Source organism: Mixophyes fleayi, chromosome 6 (genome assembly GCF_038048845.1).
Source record: "Mixophyes fleayi isolate aMixFle1 chromosome 6, aMixFle1.hap1, whole genome shotgun sequence".
Lineage (NCBI taxonomy): Eukaryota > Metazoa > Chordata > Amphibia > Anura > Limnodynastidae > Mixophyes > Mixophyes fleayi.
Window position 1 is genome coordinate 206,082,231 of NC_134407.1, and position 20,686 is coordinate 206,102,916.

At 45.3% G+C, this 20,686-nt stretch overlaps 2 protein-coding genes across 2 annotated transcripts in view; both read left to right on the forward strand.

Moving 5' to 3' along the window:
* LOC142160567 (E3 ubiquitin/ISG15 ligase TRIM25-like) overlaps nt 1-20,686 on the forward strand; it is a 76,688-nt gene that overhangs the window by 50,184 nt on the left and 5,818 nt on the right. The gene's annotated exons all lie outside the window — the stretch shown is intronic.
* LOC142160566 (E3 ubiquitin/ISG15 ligase TRIM25-like) lies at nt 1,607-3,723 on the forward strand. Its single transcript, XM_075215427.1, has one exon. The coding sequence runs from the start codon at nt 1,620-1,622 to the stop codon at nt 3,207-3,209; it is 1,590 nt and encodes a 529-aa protein (XP_075071528.1). The 5' UTR covers nt 1,607-1,619; the 3' UTR covers nt 3,210-3,723.

Below are 20,686 nucleotides of genomic sequence, written 5' to 3' on the forward strand. Positions count from 1 at the left end.
CTGACAGAAACAGAGCACTTGGTAATGCTGACAGGAAACAGAGCACTTGGAAATGCTGACAGGAAACAGAGCACTTGGAAATGCTGACAGGAAACAGAGCACTTGGAAATGCTGACAGGAAACAGAGCACTTGGAAATGCTGACAGGAACAGAGCACTTGGAGATGCTGACAGGAACAGAGAACTTGGTAATGCTGACAGGAACAGAGAACTTGGTAATGCTGACAGAAACAGAGCACTTGGTAATGCTGACAGAAACAGAGCACTTGGTAATGCTGACAGAAACAGAGCACTTGGTAATGCTGACAGAAACAGAGCACTTGGTAATGCTGACAGAAACAGAGCACTTGCTAATGCTGACAGGAACAGAGCACTTGCTAATGCTGACAGGAACAGAGCACTTGGAAATGCTGACAGGAACAGAGCACTTGGAAATGCTGACAGGAACAGAGCACTTGAAAATGCTCAACTAGAGTGACCTGATGATCTGGCAAAGGCTTTTTGGCGCATGCAGGTTTATATAGGCCAGAAGCAGGTGAAACAACTCCCAATGATAATGAGTCAGGGAAAAATAGTCCAAGTAGCACAGTGGCCCCTTTGGTGGGCAGTGGTACTACAAGCGAGGATATAATATACACAACAGATCCAACAAAGTCGCTGCAGAATGCAGGTCGTGACAATGGTACAGGGACAGCTAATTCAATAAGTGCTCAGGCCTTATGAAGAAGGTTATGCCCCACATATAACAATCATAAGGATTGGACCATGTGAAGACCTAGTTTTACACTTCTTTTTTCTTCTTAATGAGTTCTCTGTACAGCGCTGCGGAATTAGTGGTGCTATATAAATAAATAGATGATGATATGCCTTATTACTTTCCTATATCCCCTTGTCCCATCAGCTCCCTATATCCTCATTCTTGTCAATCCACTATATCTTCATTCTGCCCACTCACTCTTTCCCTCCACTTACAGTCACTCCACTTACCTCATAAGAGTCAGCCACTTAGTTATACTCTGTCTACCTTCCTCTCTGGGCAGGTTCCATGGGGCGTCAGTGGTCTTATAGCAGAGAGATTAAGAACCAGGGGGGATTTGAACCCACGTGCAAGGATGTTGAAGAGATAATAGGGGTGGAACAGATCAGCCCCATGTCAGTCAGGGCAGAGAGCTAATGCATGTGGCACATACTGTAAAATGCTGGTACCTGGAGAGGGCCCAGTCACCAGAAAGGACACCGACGCAAGTGTCAGCCCCTAATGACCAAAGTTGGCCGTGATAGACCAAGGCCATGTGTTCCTTGCCCTGCCCATCCCATCTAGGGTAAAAATATATAACTAGGGGGAAAAGTCAATAAAAAGGCCAAATGCAGCTCAATAATATCATGTAGGCAAGGAAAACTCCTGGTAAATCCTATGGGCAATACTCCCCTGTGAGAATGGCAAGACCCTGTAAACTTGACCAGTACTGTTTGGAAATTATTTTATACCTATCAGCTGCTGTAGACCAGAACACACAGAGTTAACCATGAGTTATAAAGTTAACAGTTTGGAACACACCTCTTCTGGAATAAGGAAAACTATTTCAGTTTCGTTTCTCTCTCCTACTGTCCTAGTGAGCGATGGCTGCTGCTGATCTGAGATGGGAGCTGAGCTGCTCCATCTGTCTGAGCATTTACAAAGATCCTGTAACACTGAGATGTGGACACAACTTCTGCCGGGTCTGTGTTGATGGAGTGCTGGACACACAGGAGAGGTCTGGAGCTTATACCTGTCCTGACTGCAGAGTACAGTTTTACGAGCGTCCTGCACTATGCCGAAACATAACTCTCTGTAACATAGCAGAGCGATATCTGTCTACTGAGCCAGAGCAGGAGGATACTGGGATATTCTGCACTTATTGTATTCACTCTCCTGTACCTGCTGTTAAATCCTGTCTGATGTGTGAAGCTTCTCTGTGTTCTGATCACGTGAGGGCACACAGCAAGTCAGAAAAACATGTCTTATATGAACATACTATTACCTTTAAGTTCAGAAAATGTTCTGTGCACAATAAGTTACTTCAGTATTATTGCATGGATGATGATACCCAGATCTGTATAACTTGCTGTCTGGCTGGACAACACAGAGGACATCAGGTGGCCCAGCTGAATGAAGCATATGAGAAAAAGAAAACTAAACTGAAAAACGTTCTTCAGAAACTGAGTTCAAAGAGAGATCAGACTGAGAAAAGAGTCCAGGATCTGCAGGAGCGCAGGAGTGAAGTACAACAAAAAGCAGCTGGTGAGAGAGAGAGGGTAACTGCCCTGTTTAGAGACATCAGGAGACAACTGGAAGACCTAGAGAAGAGAGTCCAGAGTGAGATCTCCAAGCAGGAAGATCAACTTTTACTTCCACTCTCTGATCTGATCCAGGAGCTGGCAGTAAAGAAGGACGAGTTGTCCAGGAAGATTTATCACATTGAGGAGATGTGTAACGTGACTGATCCAGTGACTGTCTTACAAGAACAGGAATCAGACAGAGAAGGGTTCTGTGTTACTGAGGAGAAAGATAATGAGGACACAGAGATAGGCGGTGATATAAAGCTCCACGATGTCACTAATCTGGATGAGGTTTGCATTTCAGAGACAATACACAGAGGCTTATTTGATATTATAGCTGCTGTAAAAGGAGTGTACCATAAGCAGGACGCTTTAGACCTACTATTGGATGTAAACACGGCTGCAAATAATGTAGATATATCAGAGGACATGAAATGTGTGTCCTTATCACAAATAGTCCAGAATCGTCCAGAAACACCAGAGAGATTTGAGAGTTATCAGGTTTTAAGTACCAGGAGTTTCTCCTCTGGACGACATAACTGGGAAATTCTGACGAGTAGATCAGGGGGCTGGAAGGTAGGAATGACTTACCCCAGTGTTTATAGAGAAGGCCCCCAATCTGCCATAGGAGACAATAACAAGTCCTGGTGTTTGAAAAAGTTTTATTATGAGCTCACAGCGAGACATAAGTATAAAGAAGTCCAGTTACCTCATAACGTTTCCTGTCAGAAATTCAGAATTTGTCTGGACTACGAGGCCGGGCAGTTGTCATTTTATCAGCTGTGTGACCCAATCAGACACTTACACACCTTCACTGCCACCTTCACTGAGCCCCTTCATGCTGCGTTCTACGTGTGGGGGAGTAAGGCGTGGGTAAGAGTCAGCAAGTGACATATCTCCACTAGTGATTAATAGCATCATAGTGGAGACTGTTCTATAAATAAATAGAGTAAAGAAAATTATGGAAAGTTGGTGATTTATGACTTACTCTTTATTTATAAAACTAGTCTAAAGTTTCAGGTTAGGGTCATTTTATAATAGTGAAGTATGTTAAAAATGCAGGAAATTATTGTCAAACATTGAAGCAGTGTAGAAAGTGTATAGAATTAGCATCATATTATATTAACTGACAGAATAAATTCAGTCCTTTTAAGCCATATTGTCTTAATTATTCTACTAAAAAATATTTTTTAAGCAAAAGTTTTTAAGATTTGTAGACAAGGTGCCTGCATTTGAAATGTAAAAATGTGTTTGCCTACTCTATCCCTCTAAATAAACTGTTTACTGTGAATAGAACTATAAAGCTCATAAAAGCCTCTCCGAGATAAAATGCTAAGATACAGAACCTTGAACCATGTTTATCTAGATGTCAAATATGTGTGTGCTTGTGTGTGTGTATATATATATATATAGATACAAGTTAACCCGTGCATGATACTCATGCATTCTAGTCAAATCAAGCTTCTTAAGGTGTTAAAAAGGTTCTTGTCATGCATTTGGGCCATAGCCCAGGCCTCCTCAGGGGAAGAGCATTACGTCCCGACGCAAGCGCCCTTTTTTAACGTGGTTTTGTCCACATGTCACCAACTCATCATTTTTCTCCATCACCTCATCCTTCATCTTCATCGCCACATCCTTCATCAAGCTACTTAAGGTGTTAAAAACTCCCCACTGTCACCCCCGGCAACCACCAACCACTCCCAACTGTCACTTCTCCTTCAAGAAATATATAGGTCAGTGTATAACTCTGCCCAGCAGGTGCCGCTGCAGCTTGTTTTGTTTTTTCACACACGCCACTAGGCATTTATATAGTAGATATAGATATAGATATATATATATATATATATATATATATATATATATTTATTTACATATATATTAAAGAGATAGACATAAGGCATAGATACTGTATATACTATAGAATGATGTGACATGTATCTAAGACAAAGATTAAACTGAAGTTTAGAGCTGATTCCCACAGAATCAGACATTACAGTATTCTGCCAAGGCTCGTTAGTGTATGTGATATAACATTTATCATAGATATTTTAACTGACGTGAACATGTTTTATTGTAACATCATGGCTTTGCCTACAATATTAATATGTAATGTGCACTAGCTGTGAGTTATACCACGTATGTCAATTGTGTTTTAAATGTATATCATTTTCTGTTTCTTGTTGCTCAAGGCACAGCTATCTACATTACATGATGGCAGAATACTCGGTGTATTAATGAATTCTTTCCTTTTATGAAACAATTTCTGGACACTGCATATTCTAAATTGTCTCATATTTTCACAGCAACACACTTGGGCCTCAGCTGGAAAAGGCTGAGAGACACTGCTTTAAGACCACATAAATCGGAGCACAATTATTGTTGTAACTTATCTTATAGATTCACAATGTCTGTGTGTCACTATGAAAATCATTTGTCACAAATAAAAATACTTGCATTGTGTTTGCATTATTTTTGTGGAAAAGTATTTTTGTCTTCACCAAATAATCAAGTTATCTCTTTTTATTGCGACCTATTATTCACTCCCCCCCCCCCCCTGGTTGGGGAAAAGGAAACCTCTTTATTAAATGATAATGTTGTTAATTTCATGTTGGGTGGGGAAATAGGTCTATGCTATCAATTTAATATCAGGGCTGGTTAGGGGGGATAGATAACTATTTATTAAATGAAATGCTATTCATTTAATGGAGACATAATTATTAAAGGTGGGTGCTGTTGTTTCAATGTTCTTGCACGTAAATCCCAGCGCCGTCCCTTAATTATTAATGGTGTTATGTGATCTAGTGGATCTGCCTTTGGGAAGTGGTGGTATCCCTACCACCCAAGCCTAAATTAAATAAATATATTTTCCCGGCGCTCCAGTGGTTATTTCAAATAACAATGATGTGTACTTTTAAATCAAATGGTTCCGCTGTTTATACATTCACATATTCACATGAATGTACAATAAATGTTCCAGCCGGAACTTTTAAGATTAACATGTTCCATCAATAAATTATACACATTATTGCATGATCATAGATATGCCATACTTGCCAACTCCCGGAAACTTGCTTCCGGGAGTTGGGGGCGTGACTGGAGGGCGGGAGAGGGCGGGGCATGGCCAATCGCGTCATTTTGCCCCCCCCCCTTCCCGCGCAAAAACGTACTGTACGTCGCGGGGGGCAGGGCCAAAATGACGCGATTGGCCTCGCCTCGCCCCCTCCCTCCAAAATGGCGTGATTCTCGGTGAAATCTTGGATCCAGGAGAAATGCCAGCTCCCCCGGGAGCCCGGGAGACTGACCCGAATTTCGGGAGTCTCCCGGACTTTCCGGGAGAGTTGGCAAGTATGAGATATGCTACTAACAGGGTTGTCACAGTATGAAATAATGAAAGACTCACTTTGAAGTCTCTGTATCAAACAATCGACATCTATCAGAAATATGTATCCTAAAGCTATTCTCTATACAGATGTCACTGCTGAAACATCCCTTACAGGTTCTTACAATGTGAAGTCTCCAACACTTCCTAAGACTATCTTGGTTAGTCAATTGATAAGTACCAGAAGAAAAAGTCCCAAAGCATTACAATATGCCAATCATAATACTATTAATCCTAAATTGAATAGAAATCCAAGGTATGGGTCCAATGCATATACAGTCAGGTCCATAAATATTGGGACATCGACACAATTCTCATATTTTGGGCTCTATACACCACCACAACGGATTTGAAATGAAACAAACAAGATGTGCTTTAACTGCAGACTTTCAGCTTTAATTTGGGGGAATTTACATCCAAATCAGGTGACCAGTGTAGGAATTACAACGGTTTCTATATGTGCCTCCCACTTTTTAAGGGACCAAAAGTAATGGGACAAACTAAACAATCCTACATCAAACTTTCACTTTTTAATACTTTGTTGCAAATCCTTTGCAGTCAATTACAGCCTGAAGTCTGGAACGCATAGACATCACCAGACGCTGGGTTTCATCCCTGGCGATGCTCTGCCAGGCCTCTACTGCAAATGTCTTCAGTTCCTGCTTGTTCTTGGGGCATTTTCCCTTCAGTTTTGTCTTCATCAAGTGAAATGCATGCTCAATCGGATTCAGGTCAGGTGATTGACTGGGCCATTGCATAACATTCCACTTGTTAGCCTTAAAAAACTCTTTGGTTGCTTTTGCAGTATGCTTCGGGTCATTGTCCATCTGCACTGTGAAGCGCCGTCCAATGAGTTCTGAAGCATTTGACTGAATATGAGCAGATAATATTGATCGAAACACTTCAGAATTCATCCTGCTGCTTTTGTCAGCAATCAAATCTTCAATAAATACAAGGGAACCAGTTCCATTGGCAGCCATACACGCCCACGCCATGACACTACCACCACCATGCTTCACTGATGAGGTGGTATGTTTTGGATCATGAGCAGTTCCTTTCCTTCTCCATACTCTTCTCTTCCCATCACTCTGGTATAAGTTGATCTTTGTCTCATCTGTCCATAGGATGTTGTTCCAGAACTGTAATTGCTTTTCTAGATGTTGTTTGGCAAACTCTAATCTGGTCTTCCTGTTTTTGTGGCTCACAAATGGTTTACATCTTGTGGTGAACCCTCTATATTCACTCTTGTGAAGTCTTCTCTTGATTGTTGACTTTGACACATATACACCTACCTCCTGGAGAGTGTTCTTGATTTGGCCAACTGTTGTGAAGGGGTTTTTCTTTACCAGGGAAGAAATTCTTTTGTCATCCACCGCAGTTGTTTTCCGTGGTCTTCCGGGTCTTTTGGTGTTGCTGAGCTCTCCGGTGAGTTCTTTCTTTTTAAGAATGTTCCAAACAGTTGATTTGGCCACACCTAATGTTTTTGCTATCTCTCTGATGGATTTGTTTTGATTTTTCAGCCTAATGATGGCTTGCTGTCACTCACCGGACTGTGAGTGCTTCTTCCCGGACATTTAGGAACCGTGGCCGTCCTCCATCCTGAGGGTCTGCGCATGCGCAGCCCTTTCCTATACTTCAGTGTATGTCCCTTTAACTCAATTGGCAGATCAGGCAACACTCCCTATATTAAGCACCTGTGGTCAACACCACGTTGCCTGATCTTGGAGTCTCATTCCCCATGAGTCTCTGAAGGTGTTCCTGTGTCTCCTCGTGTATTCAGCGCTGCTGATTCCTGTGGTTTCCAATCCACTTCTACTACTGTGGTTCCCATACCACTTCTACCATCAACTGTATCATCGTGACTGTTAGCTGATTCCTATCCGCTGCCTCCGTGCACTACAGTCTTCTATACCACTTCAACGCTATCATATTCCATTGTGACTGTTTGCTGATTCCTATCCGCTGCCTCCGTGCACTACAGCCTTCACTCCACATCCACTCACCTGTTCATCATCAAGTCTGTGAGCTGATTCCTATCCGCTGCCTCCGTGCACTACAGTCTCCAGCTTGCAACTCGCCTGTGTTCATCATCAAGTCTGTGAGCTGATTCCTATCCGCTGCCTCCGTGCACTACAGTCTCCAGCTTGCAACTCGCCTGTGTTCATCATCAAGTCGGTGAGCTGATTCCTATCCGCTGCCTCCGTGCACTACAGTCTCCAGCTTGCAACTCGCCTGTGTTCATCATCGTGACTGTTAGCTGATTCCTATCCGCTGCCCCTGTGCACGGCAGCCTCATCTCATCTCTCCCGTGTTTCCTCGAGACTGCTGCTATTATTGCCATCCGCTACTCTCCGTGATCAACAGCTCCTGGTCTACTCTGCTCTCCCGTGTTCCATCGCTATTGGCACCTGTTGGTTGCTACTGGTTACCTCCGTGTGTCCGCAGAGTCCTGCTGCTGCTGTCAGCGCTATCGTCCATCTACTGCTGATCCGCTCTCCACGCCTTCCTGTGTCCCGCTGGTCTCTACCCTCCTGTCAGCATTGGATTCGTATCTCATCAGCTACTCCTCTGCTAGATCATCTCCATTCTCCTGGGTCCTCCATGAGTCCAATTCCACGTTCTACTGATTCCTGTGGATTCGTGTCCCTGTTGGTCTACTTACCTGTGCGCTGCACCTACTAGACCCCTGCCTCATCCATCCAGGGACTTCTCATCCTGCCGGCCTCCTGCCGCTCAGGTATCGCTGCACTCCTATCTGACTGCCTGCTTCTGAACCACGGTATGCATACTTCTCATTGACTGTGCTGGTGTATTGCATATCTTGCTGGACTGTGTTGGTTCTCCGCTGGAGTCTGCTATCCGCTGAGTCTATTGCCATCATTGACTGTGTTATCTTGTGCTGGACTACTTCAAGAGACTTTCTATATTTGCAGACCTGTTCAGTCATTTATATATATTGTGCATATTACTGTGGATCGTGTTTAAGGTGCCCGTGTACATCCTGTGTTGCAGTCTCTCCCCGTACACCTCCTCACATATATATTCAGTGGTACAACTTGCTGAAGGCAGACCACTGATCCCTGTTTCCTGTATCACCTGTTCCAGTATCCTCTCACATAGCAGTGGTACAACTTGCTATCGCAGACCACTGACTACCCGGATACCTCCACTTGGATTCCATTCCTTCACTCAGACAGCGGTACCACTTGCTATCCGCAGACCGCTGACTCTCATCACCTCCTCGTTTCTGTTGGACATTCCTCCTCACTATAGCAGTGTTACAACTTGCTATCGCAGACCACTGACTACCTTCACATGCCCTTGTCCATACAGTTCCTCGTGTATTATTACCTCCATATTACCAGTGCTGCTAGTCATAGACTTTCCTGAGCATCTCATCATCTACCATTGCCTGTTCCGTGATCACCCTGCTACCAGAGTACCCTATTACCATCTACATTGCTCTGGTAAGCCTACCACCTGGTGATCCCTGGGTAAAGACTCCTAGTGCCCGTGACAGTAAGATCAGGCCATGACAGACCCAGATACGGAACCTACCGCCAAAGAGATGCTGCAGCATCTGGTCAGCCGTGTGGAACAACAGGATGCCCGCCAACAGCTGTTACTTCAGTGTTATCAGTCATTAACCTCCCAAGGAACATCTGGACAGACTGTGACAGCTACTACTGAGGCTCCTGTGCTTTCCTCCGTTTCCCCAGTGCCATCCCAGGTGTCTACAGCTTCCACGCTTCACCTGCCTACTCCGTCAAAGTACGATGGAGACCCCAAAACTTGTAGGGGTTTCCTTAACCAATGTTCAGTCCATTTTGAGCTCCAACCTCAAAATTTTTCTACCCATCGTTCCAAAGTGGCCTATCTTATCTCTTTGTTTTCAGGACAAGCCCTGGCTTGGGCCTCCCCTCTGTGGGAAAGAAACGATCCAATATTACAAGATAGTGCCAAATTCATTTCTACATTCCGAAGTGTGTTCGATGAACCAGGTCGTGTGACCTCCGCTGCTTCCAGCATCCTCCGTCTGCGACAAGGATCTCATACAGTAGGCCAGTACGTCATTCAATTTAGGATCTTAGCCTCTGAACTTCAGTGGAACACTGAAGCCCTAGTTGCCGCCTTCTGGCAGGGGCTCTCCGATAAAATTAAAGATGCACTGACTACACAAGAGCTTCCTTCGTCACTTGAAGATTTGATCTCTCTATGCCATCGTGTTGATATGAGATTTCGTGAAAGAGAGGCTGAGAAAACAACTTCTGCTAAAGCATCTCTTCGTTCTAACCCTCAATTTCGTCCAGTTTCACCCTCTGTGATTCCCATGGAGATAGGACGTTCCAAATTATCTTCCGAGGAGAGAAAACGAAGAGTAAAGAATAGACTCTGTATCTATTGTGCTGATTCCACTCATATTCTCAGCTCTTGCCCTAAGAGATCGGGAAATGCCAGGCCCTAACTAGTTCTGGAGAGGTGAAGTTAGGGTCCCTGGAGTCCTCTCCATCTTCCATGAAATCTAAAGTCTGCGCTTTTGATGTTACGATTTCCTTTGCTACCAAAACCTTTGAGTCACAGGCATTGATTGATTCCGGAGCAGCAGGAAATTTTATTTCCAAATCATTAGTAAATCAATGGTCTCTACCAGTGATCACCTTAAAAACACCCATTACTGTGACGGCTATAGATGGATCACGTCTCATCAACGGTCTCATCACCCAGAGTACGTCTCCAGTAACACTTCAGATTGGTGCCCTGCATCATGAAGAAATATCGTTTTTAATCCTTCCTGTTACGACAAGTCCGATTGTCTTAGGCCTTCCATGGCTTCAGTGTCACTCTCCCCAGATTGACTGGCGCACCCCTCAAGTCACGTCTTGGGGGCCTGAATGTCACCATCGTTGCCTTTCCCAAGTTATTCCTCTCAAAGTACAGCAATCTTTCATCTCATCTACCTCACCGGGACTCCCTCCTCAATATGCTTCATTTACTGATGTGTTTGATAAAGCTCAGTCTGAACGTCTTCCTCCTCATCGTTCTTGGGATTGTCCGATCGACCTTCTACCTGGCAAGACTCCCCCCAGGGGCCGGGTCTATCCACTCTCGTTACCTGAGACTCAAGCTACATCTGAGTACATACAGGAGAACCTCCAGCGTGGGTTTATTCGACCTTCCACCTCTCCCGCTGGAGCTGGGTTCTTCTTCGTCAAAAAGAAGGATGGATCATTACGCCCTTGCATAGATTTTCGTGGACTCAATGCCATTACTATCAAGAATCGGTATCCCATTCCGCTGATCACTGAGCTATTCGATCGCATCAAGGGAGCCCGTATTTTTACTAAGTTGGATCTTCGTGGTGCCTACAATTTAATCAGAATCCGTTCCGGTGACGAATGGAAGACAGCGTTTAACACCAGAGACGGGCATTACGAATATCTGGTAATGCCTTTCGGGCTGTGTAATGCCCCCGCTGTTTTTCAAGGTTTCATCAATGAGATCTTTCGGGACTTATTATATGTATGTGTCGTCGTCTACCTGGACGACATAGTGATCTTTTCCAAGGACCTGCCTTCTCACCACCAACATGTGGCAGAAGTCCTCTCCAGGCTACGGAAAAATTCATTGTTCTGTAAACTAGAAAAATGTTCATTCGAATTGCCCCAGATTCCATTCTTGGGGTATATAGTTTCCGGAGTTGGCCTGAAGATGGATCCAGACAAGGTGAATGCTGTACTACATTGGCCCCAGCCAACTACTCTTCGTGCTATCCAGCGTTTTTTAGGTTTTGCCAATTACTATAGACGCTTCATTCAAGACTTTTCTTCCATTGCATCTCCTATTGTGGCCCTGACTCGGAAAGGGGCTAATCCTAAGCAATGGTCGCCTGAGGCTCTTCAAGCCTTTCAAACACTCAAAGAGTCCTTCTCTTCGGCTCCAATCCTTCGACAGCCTGATGTGACACTTCCCTTCTTTCTAGAAGTAGATGCCTCTAATGTGGGCTTGGGAGCCATTCTCTCCCAACGCTCTGAACAGCAAAAATTCCATCCTTGTGCCTTCTATTCTCGGGGTCTTCTGCCCGCAGAGAAGAATTATACTATCGGGGACAAGGAGTTACTGGCTATCAAAGCTGCATTAGAGGAATGGAGATACTTATTGGAAGGAGCTCGCCACCCGGTGACGATCTTCACGGATCATAAGAACTTGTCATATCTTCAGTCTGCCCAATGCTTGAACCCTCGTCAAGCAAGATGGTCTCTTTTCTTTTCCCGTTTTGAATTAATAATAACCTTCAAACCAGCTGCCAAGAACAAAAAAGCTGACGCTTTATCTAGAGCTTTTGTGACGTCCTCTGATATAGAAGAGGTTTCCAACCATACCATTCTAGACCCCAAATGTATCTCACTGGCTGCTTCATCCACCAGAACGCTACCATTTGGGAAGACCCTCGTGCCTCCTACTCTAAGGAGGAAAATCCTTTCGTGGTTCCATGCCTCTCGTTTTTCTGGACACGCCGGTGAACACAAGACCTTTGAGATTCTCTCTCGAAGTTACTGGTGGCCTTCAATGAGGAGAGACGTCAAAGAGTTCATTGCTTCCTGTGAATTATGTTCCCAGTTCAAATCCTCCCGCAGAACCCCAGCAGGGTTGCTGCGACCACTACCCATTCCGTCCAAACCGTGGACCCATATTAGTATGGATTTCGTTACTGATTTACCACCTAGTAAGAATCATAACACTATTTGGGTGGTGGTGGACAGATTTTCGAAGATGGCTCATTTCGTCCCTCTGTCTGGTTTGCCTTCCTCGTCTATCCTGGCTGAACATTTCATTAAAGAGATCTTCCGCATCCATGGATGTCCGTCTGAGATTGTGTCAGATAGAGGAGTACAATTCGTTTCCAGATTCTGGCGAGCCCTTTGTAAAACCTTGGGCATACGATTAGCACTCTCATCTTCTTACCATCCGCAATCTAACGGACAAACTGAACGTGTCAATCAAGATCTTGAGACTTTTATAAGGATGTTCTCTACGGTCACCATCCGTCTTTTCCGGAATTTCCTGCCCTCCCGCCCACCCAAGTTCCTGCGGTGGAGACTGCTTGTCAAACCTTTAAAAATATCTGGTCTCAGGTCAAAACCTGTTTAAAGAAGACATCTATCAAAATATAAATCTTTCGCAGATAAGAAGAGGCGGGCTATTCCACCACTAAAAATTGGAGATCGTGTCTGGTTATCTACTAAAAACATTCGTTTGAAGGTCCCATCTATGAAATTCGCCCCTCGTTTTATTGGTCCATATAGGATCATTCAAGTAATCAATCCAGTATGTGTGAAACTTCTTCTTCCTAAGAATCTTCGGATTTCTAATGCCTTCCATGTGTCTTTACTCAAACCTCTTATTATCAACCGTTTCTCAAATCCTCCCTCAGCTCCGCAGCCAGTTCAAGTTCATCAGGAGGAGGATTTCGAGATTACTGAGGTACTAGACGCAAAAATTTCGCGAGGAGTCCTCCGTTTCCTCGTTCATTGGAAGGGCTTTGGTCCTGAGGAGCGCTCTTGGATCAAAGTTGAAGATCTTAATGCTCCTGCCCTTTTGAAGAAGTTTTATTCCAAAAATCCGGACAATCCCGGTTCCAGGCGTTCTGTGCCCACCTTTAAAAGGGGGGGTACTGTCACTCACCGGACTGTGAGTGCTTCTTCCCGGACATTTAGGAACCGTGGCCGTCCTCCATCCTGAGGGTCTGCGCATGCGCAGCCCTTTCCTATACTTCAGTGTATGTCCCTTTAACTCAATTGGCAGATCAGGCAACACTCCCTATATTAAGCACCTGTGGTCAACACCACGTTGCCTGATCTTGGAGTCTCATTCCCCATGAGTCTCTGAAGGTGTTCCTGTGTCTCCTCGTGTATTCAGCACTGCTGATTCCTGTGGTTTCCAATCCACTTCTACTACTGTGGTTCCCATACCACTTCTACCATCAACTGTATCATCGTGACTGTTAGCTGATTCCTATCCGCTGCCTCCGTGCACTACAGTCTTCTATACCACTTCAACGCTATCATATTCCATTGTGACTGTTTGCTGATTCCTATCCGCTGCCTCCGTGCACTACAGCCTTCACTCCACATCCACTCACCTGTTCATCATCAAGTCTGTGAGCTGATTCCTATCCGCTGCCTCCGTGCACTACAGTCTCCAGCTTGCAACTCGCCTGTGTTCATCATCAAGTCTGTGAGCTGATTCCTATCCGCTGCCTCCGTGCACTACAGTCTCCAGCTTGCAACTCGCCTGTGTTCATCATCAAGTCGGTGAGCTGATTCCTATCCGCTGCCTCCGTGCACTACAGTCTCCAGCTTGCAACTCGCCTGTGTTCATCATCGTGACTGTTAGCTGATTCCTATCCGCTGCCCCTGTGCACGGCAGCCTCATCTCATCTCTCCCGTGTTTCCTCGAGACTGCTGCTATTATTGCCATCCGCTACTCTCCGTGATCAACAGCTCCTGGTCTACTCTGCTCTCCCGTGTTCCATCGCTATTGGCACCTGTTGGTTGCTACTGGTTACCTCCGTGTGTCCGCAGAGTCCTGCTGCTGCTGTCAGCGCTATCGTCCATCTACTGCTGATCCGCTCTCCACGCCTTCCTGTGTCCCGCTGGTCTCTACCCTCCTGTCAGCATTGGATTCATATCTCATCAGCTACTCCTCTGCTAGATCATCTCCATTCTCCTGGGTCCTCCATGAGTCCAATTCCACGTTCTACTGATTCCTGTGGATTCGTGTCCCTGTTGGTCTACTTACCTGTGCGCTGCACCTACTAGACCCCTGCCTCATCCATCCAGGGACTTCTCATCCTGCCGGCCTCCTGCCGCTCAGGTATCGCTGCACTCCTATCTGACTGCCTGCTTCTGAACCACGGTATGCATACTTCTCATTGACTGTGCTGGTGTATTGCATATCTTGCTGGACTGTGTTGGTTCTCCGCTGGAGTCTGCTATCCGCTGAGTCTATTGCCATCATTGACTGTGTTATCTTGTGCTGGACTACTTCAAGAGACTTTCTATATTTGCAGACCTGTTCAGTCATTTATATATATTGTGCATATTACTGTGGATCGTGTTTAAGGTGCCCGTGTACATCCTGTGTTGCAGTCTCTCCCCGTACACCTCCTCACATATATATTCAGTGGTACAACTTGCTGAAGGCAGACCACTGATCCCTGTTTCCTGTATCACCTGTTCCAGTATCCTCTCACATAGCAGTGGTACAACTTGCTATCGCAGACCACTGACTACCCGGATACCTCCACTTGGATTCCATTCCTTCACTCAGACAGCGGTACCACTTGCTATCCGCAGACCGCTGACTCTCATCACCTCCTCGTTTCTGTTGGACATTCCTCCTCACTATAGCAGTGTTACAACTTGCTATCGCAGACCACTGACTACCTTCACATGCCCTTGTCCATACAGTTCCTCGTGTATTATTACCTCCATATTACCAGTGCTGCTAGTCATAGACTTTCCTGAGCATCTCATCATCTACCATTGCCTGTTCCGTGATCACCCTGCTACCAGAGTACCCTATTACCATCTACATTGCTCTGGTAAGCCTACCACCTGGTGATCCCTGGGTAAAGACTCCTAGTGCCCGTGACACTTGCTTCACTGATAGTGACAGCTCTTCAGATCTCATATTGAGAGTCGACAGCATGTTCCAAATGCAAATGTCACACCTAGAATCAACTCCAGACCTTTTACCTGCTTAATTGATGATGAAATAATGAGGGAATAGCCCACACATATCCATGAAATAGGTTTTGAGTCGATTGTCCCATTACTTTTGGTCCCTTAAAAAGTGGGAGGCACATATAGAAACCGTTGTAATTCCTACACCGTTCACCTGATTTGGATGTAAATACCCTCAAATTAAAGCTGAAAGTCTGTAGTTATAGCACATCTTGTTAGTTTTATTTCAAATCCATTGTGGTGGTGTATAAAGTCCAAAATATGAGAATTGTGTTAATGTCCCAATATTTATGGACCTGACTGTACATTTACTACTTATCAGCACTGATCTTGTCCTTATAAAATCTATAGCGTGAGTGACTTCAATAACTTCAATATCGTGTGTAATAGTGAATGTCCGGACTCGCGTAATAATGCCGGGTTCTGGAAAACTATGTTCTTTTATTTTAATGTCTGGGGAAGGGGGTCTAATGTGTTCATTCATTGCTTGGCTTCTCAAGAGGTGAATAGAACCTAATTATTTCCCAAACAAAGCCTCAACATTCCAGGATCCTGCAAAGTAGCAACTGAGTTTAACACACCAGCAGCAGTATATGGTCAAAGCTGGAACAAGAAGTAAGAGAGAGCAGCAAAATCTACAGTCTCAATTGTCCCACTTCACGTTGCTCTACTCGTGAAGGGGAAGCCACATGCAGCCCATTCACTGCTGCCAGTGGGTATACTTTACAGTGCAGCGCATGCTGTTTTTACATTCCAAGCTCCTCAAATCAGGACAGTAACATGACTGAGAATTGGTATATAACATTCTATGAGTATAGTGCAGTATTATTCCACCTGTTGGCCAGTATGCTGGTATGCCAAGATGTGTAGTCCCACAACTGTGAGAGCATGCTGGGGGAGTGAGAGGGGAGTTCTATTTGGGAACATGATGATGTCTGAGTGGCGATAAGGGGGTTCTATGCTTATATGGGGAGACCTGCACATGGGTATACTTCAATAAAAGGTCACTTCAGAATACATAAAAAAAATGTTTGTAATATAAAATAAAAGAACAACTCTTAACAGTATAATCAATTATAGAAATCATTTTTTTTTACATTACATATCTAAAGATGACCACGAAGCATACTGTACAATACGTTTTTATAGTCTGTCTTACTTGTGTACACATGTTCTGTGCTCGCTAGTGGCCCACATACGTTTTTAAATCAAAGACTATGTCTGTCATCACTGTCAGTCGATATTTACACCGTTAGTGGTTGCAAATGAGCCGGGTGAAACCAAGCTTACTTATGAGATCACCATGGCTTGAATCATCTGCATATACGTCAGAACGCACTTGCTGTACATTGCCTACGTTAATCCGTCCCTTCCCTGCCCTGTTCTGCCTTTCAGCCGTAGTCGTAAGTGTAATTTGTGTTCAAAATTACAAGCAGTTCACTAACGTAATGTCTGTTTCTGAACATGCTCAGAACTATTTCAGAAATAATACGGCACGCAAATTGACGTACATCCAAACATGAATCAGGTCCCCATTGTGTTCCCCTTTAAAAATCAAATTAAAATCTTCTTTCCTGGAATAGATCAAATGGAATTGTCAATTAAGTAATAGGAATAAACAGCTGTGACTTTATATAATATAGCCGCAATGCTATTGATTTAAGTACCATCAGCTGGAGGGTTCAATATGCAGTCAGCCAATCACAATCACAAGTGGCTAGATAGTGCTGATCATCTTTGCACATAGTAGCCCTCCAGTACCCTCAAGAGAACTACGTCCTAAAGTGCGCATCTGGGGATGCATCCATGTCTAATTATGCCGCAATTATAGGAAACATAGCATACTCAGAGGATACAACTTCTGAAGCAAGAATAAGAATCACAATACTCTGGCAGTGCATTGGAGTCTACATAATCACATCCTAACAGGTGTCAGGCGCCGCCTCTGCACCCCTCATAGGCGACGGAGACGGTTGCCTTCTCCTGTGGCACACTCGCGTCCCGTTGCCTACGGGACGTCCTTCCGGGTTATGGGCGCTGCGCACGCATGCGCAGTGTCTCGCGTCCCGTTGCTAGACAATGGAACACCTGCTCTCTTCCTCCGTCGGCGATCAGCTGCTCTACTCGCCGGAACCTTCACCCCAATCTGATTCCACCTGGCTCTATTTAAGCCTCACTCTGCGCCAGGAGGGTGCCAGAGTATTGGTTTACTTTCTCAGTTTGCCTGCGTTATCTTGCTATTCTTACTATAGTGGTTCCTCACTCGGCTTCCCTGACTACTCTCCTGGATATCGTTTTGTACCTCTCTAACCCTGTACTGCGCCACCACTGGCTCCGACCCGGACCGTCCGACCTTTCCACTTCTTTCCCTGCGCTGGTTACTATCTGTAAGAACCGCGACCTGTGCACCTCACACAGCTAACTCCATTCCTCCTTGCGAGGGTCCCTGAACACCGGGGGTTCATTAGACTCTGCGCCTCCCAGTTTAGTAGTGCCAATACCAGTCGGTGGTTATCTCTGTGAATGTGACAACCGGACTGTGGCATAAATGTAACACATTTATGAGGTGTGTTGTAGCCACTTTAAAGGATTATGATCAGTCACTTTGGTAAAATGTCGTCCTTACAAATAAGTTGAAGTTTCTTCACTGCCCAAACAATTGCCAAACACATTAATTTTCAATTGTTGCATACCCCACCTCCCGGGTTTCCAGTTTCCTGCTCAAATAGGCCACATCTGCCGATCTGGCCACACCTGGCTAAGTACTCCTCCCAGTCCATACTGTGATGCATCAGTTTGCACAATAAAGTCCTTGTCATAATTGGCCACCAACAGTACTGGAACTCGAACCAGGGCTTCCTTTAACAACTGAAATGCCAGCTCACAAGCAGGTATTCTGTCAACTAGTTTGGGGAGTTTCTTCTTAGTGAGTTCTGCCAGGGGTTTCGCTTCAGTACTAAAGTCTGGGACAAATTGTCTGTAGTACCCTGCGGCCCCTAAGAAGGCCAGAACTTGTCCTTTTGTCATGGGCCATGGCCAGTTTCTAATCGCTTCTACCTTAGCTGGTTCTGGCTTAACTCTAACTTCCCCTACACGATGCCCCAGGTACTGTACCTCTGATATCCCCATTTGACCCTTGTCTGCTCTGATGGTCAGACCTGCCCACTGAATCTTCTCTAACACCTTCTCTAAATGGGTCAGATGGTCCTCCCAGGATTTGCTAAAAATAACAATGTCATCCAAGTAAGCCTGAGCAAAGCCTTTACACCCTTCCAGCAGGTTATCAACCACATGCTGGAAGGTGGCTGAGCGTTCTTCATCACAAATGGCATGGACTTAAACTTGAACAGACCAAATAGGGTTAGGCATCAGACACTGTAACCTTGTTCAACCGGCGGTAGTCCACGCTAAACCGCACTGTCTTGTCTTTCTTGGGAACCAATACAAAAGAGGACCCCCAGGGACTACACGATGGCTGGATCACACCTAGCTCAAGCATCTCCTGCATTTCCTTGTATATACACTCTTTGGCCTCAGGTGAGACCCGATAAGAGAGTTGCCTAATTGGCCTATGGTATCCAGTGTCCACATGGTGCATTACCAAGGAAGTCCATTACGGACGTGAGAAGGAAGCCAAGATAAACTGTGCAGGAAGAACATCCCTCCATTCCCCCTTTAGACAGGGTGGCGAAGTAAGCCCAGCTGTACACAGTTTATAACTGGTGGCATGCAGCGGGATTGTCCCAGGCGGTTTTTCAGAGACCAGTTTCAGAGAGCTGAGTTACTCAAATGAAGAGCAGCTACAGCACAGGGGAATGTACAAAATGGCTAAACACAGTGCAATGTCCAAGGAGAACCTCAAGATCCTGTGCCAAGCAAAGAGGATCGAAATTCCTTACGCTGCGACAAGGAGTGAAATGAAAAGGGCACTGACAGCCTGGATTGAGCAGCACAGGTCAGCGGATGAGTAAGCTGACTACGTAACGTCCCAGAACCCAGGTCCAGTTCCCAGTGGCAGTCCCCTCTCACAGAGTAAATCAGTGGGACAAGTTCAATATCTGATCAGGGTAACTTTTCTGTACTAATGCAGCAACTGTGGTCCCTGGGAGACTGAACAAAAATCGGCGTAGCGGCTGTTTATTATCAAGTTGTGGGGCAATTGGTGGGCACCATCTCTTGCAGCATTCTGTGAACAGTCATCTGCTGCCCTCAGATTAGGATCTCTCCACTTTACCAAATTTGATGACAATGTTGGAGATGAAGATGGACATTTGCAGCTGTTCAAAATGTCTTGTAGCCTCCATGATTTGCCCAAATAGGAGTGGATCAGGTATTTTGTTAGAAGGTTTTCTACTGCATGCTAGAAGGCCGTGCAGTTAAAGTCCTAGAGGACTGTGCAGACTATGATGTGGTAAAAAGGGCCCTCCTTAAGCGCTACTTTGTTACCCCAGAAATCTACCGGCAGAACCATGGAAAAAGCAGCCCAGTTGGCAGATCAGTATGTGGCAGTTCGGCCACACTGGCAGAAGCACCAGACTAGCAGCCAGCCTCAAAAGACTGTATGAACAGAACACCCCTCTTCTGTTCATCACCCCCCTCAAGCAAGTACCCACAAAGCCGGGTGCTTTTAGCCAGCCTTCGCTCAACCTTGTCCATGGTAGTTATCAGAGACCACCGGAGCCCCGGCTGGAGAGAAAGTGTTATGGCTGCAGGAAAATTGGCCACCTGAGGATGGACTGTCCCACAACCCAAGCACCCCAGATTCATGCCCTTAAACCGAGTCCTGGGGCCCACCTGACTTGTCTAACTGGCGGAGATGAGCCCAAAAAGACTGTTCCCACACAAGTCAGTCCAGGACCATGGCGGTGAGAGTTGCTTGTTTGACAATAAGACCCCCCCAAAAACATGTGGAGGAACCTGCAGCCAGTCCAAATGGGACCCTTGCAGGGAGAAGGACTTAAGAGACTCAGGGCTCTCAGTCACTGTAGAAAGTCTCCATCTTATTGATCCTGCAGCAGTATTGTAGGGTCACACTGCTAAATGTACAGTGACAGATGGACTAGAAAAGTGCCTGTAGCAAGGGAGTATATGGACTAGGGAGATGGCCAGGAGTTGCGAGATGTTGCCGTTATCGATGGCCTACCAACTGATGTGATCTTGGTCAATGATGTCAAGGGTGGAATTGTGATTGCATTTCTCAACTCCATTACCTGCTAGAAAACAGCCATTGCCAGCAACCACAG

Coding starts and splice junctions, on each gene's coding strand:
- LOC142160566 (XM_075215427.1), top strand. CDS start 1,620: ATGGCTGCTGCTGATCTGAGATGGGAGCTGAGCTGCTCCATCTGTCTG.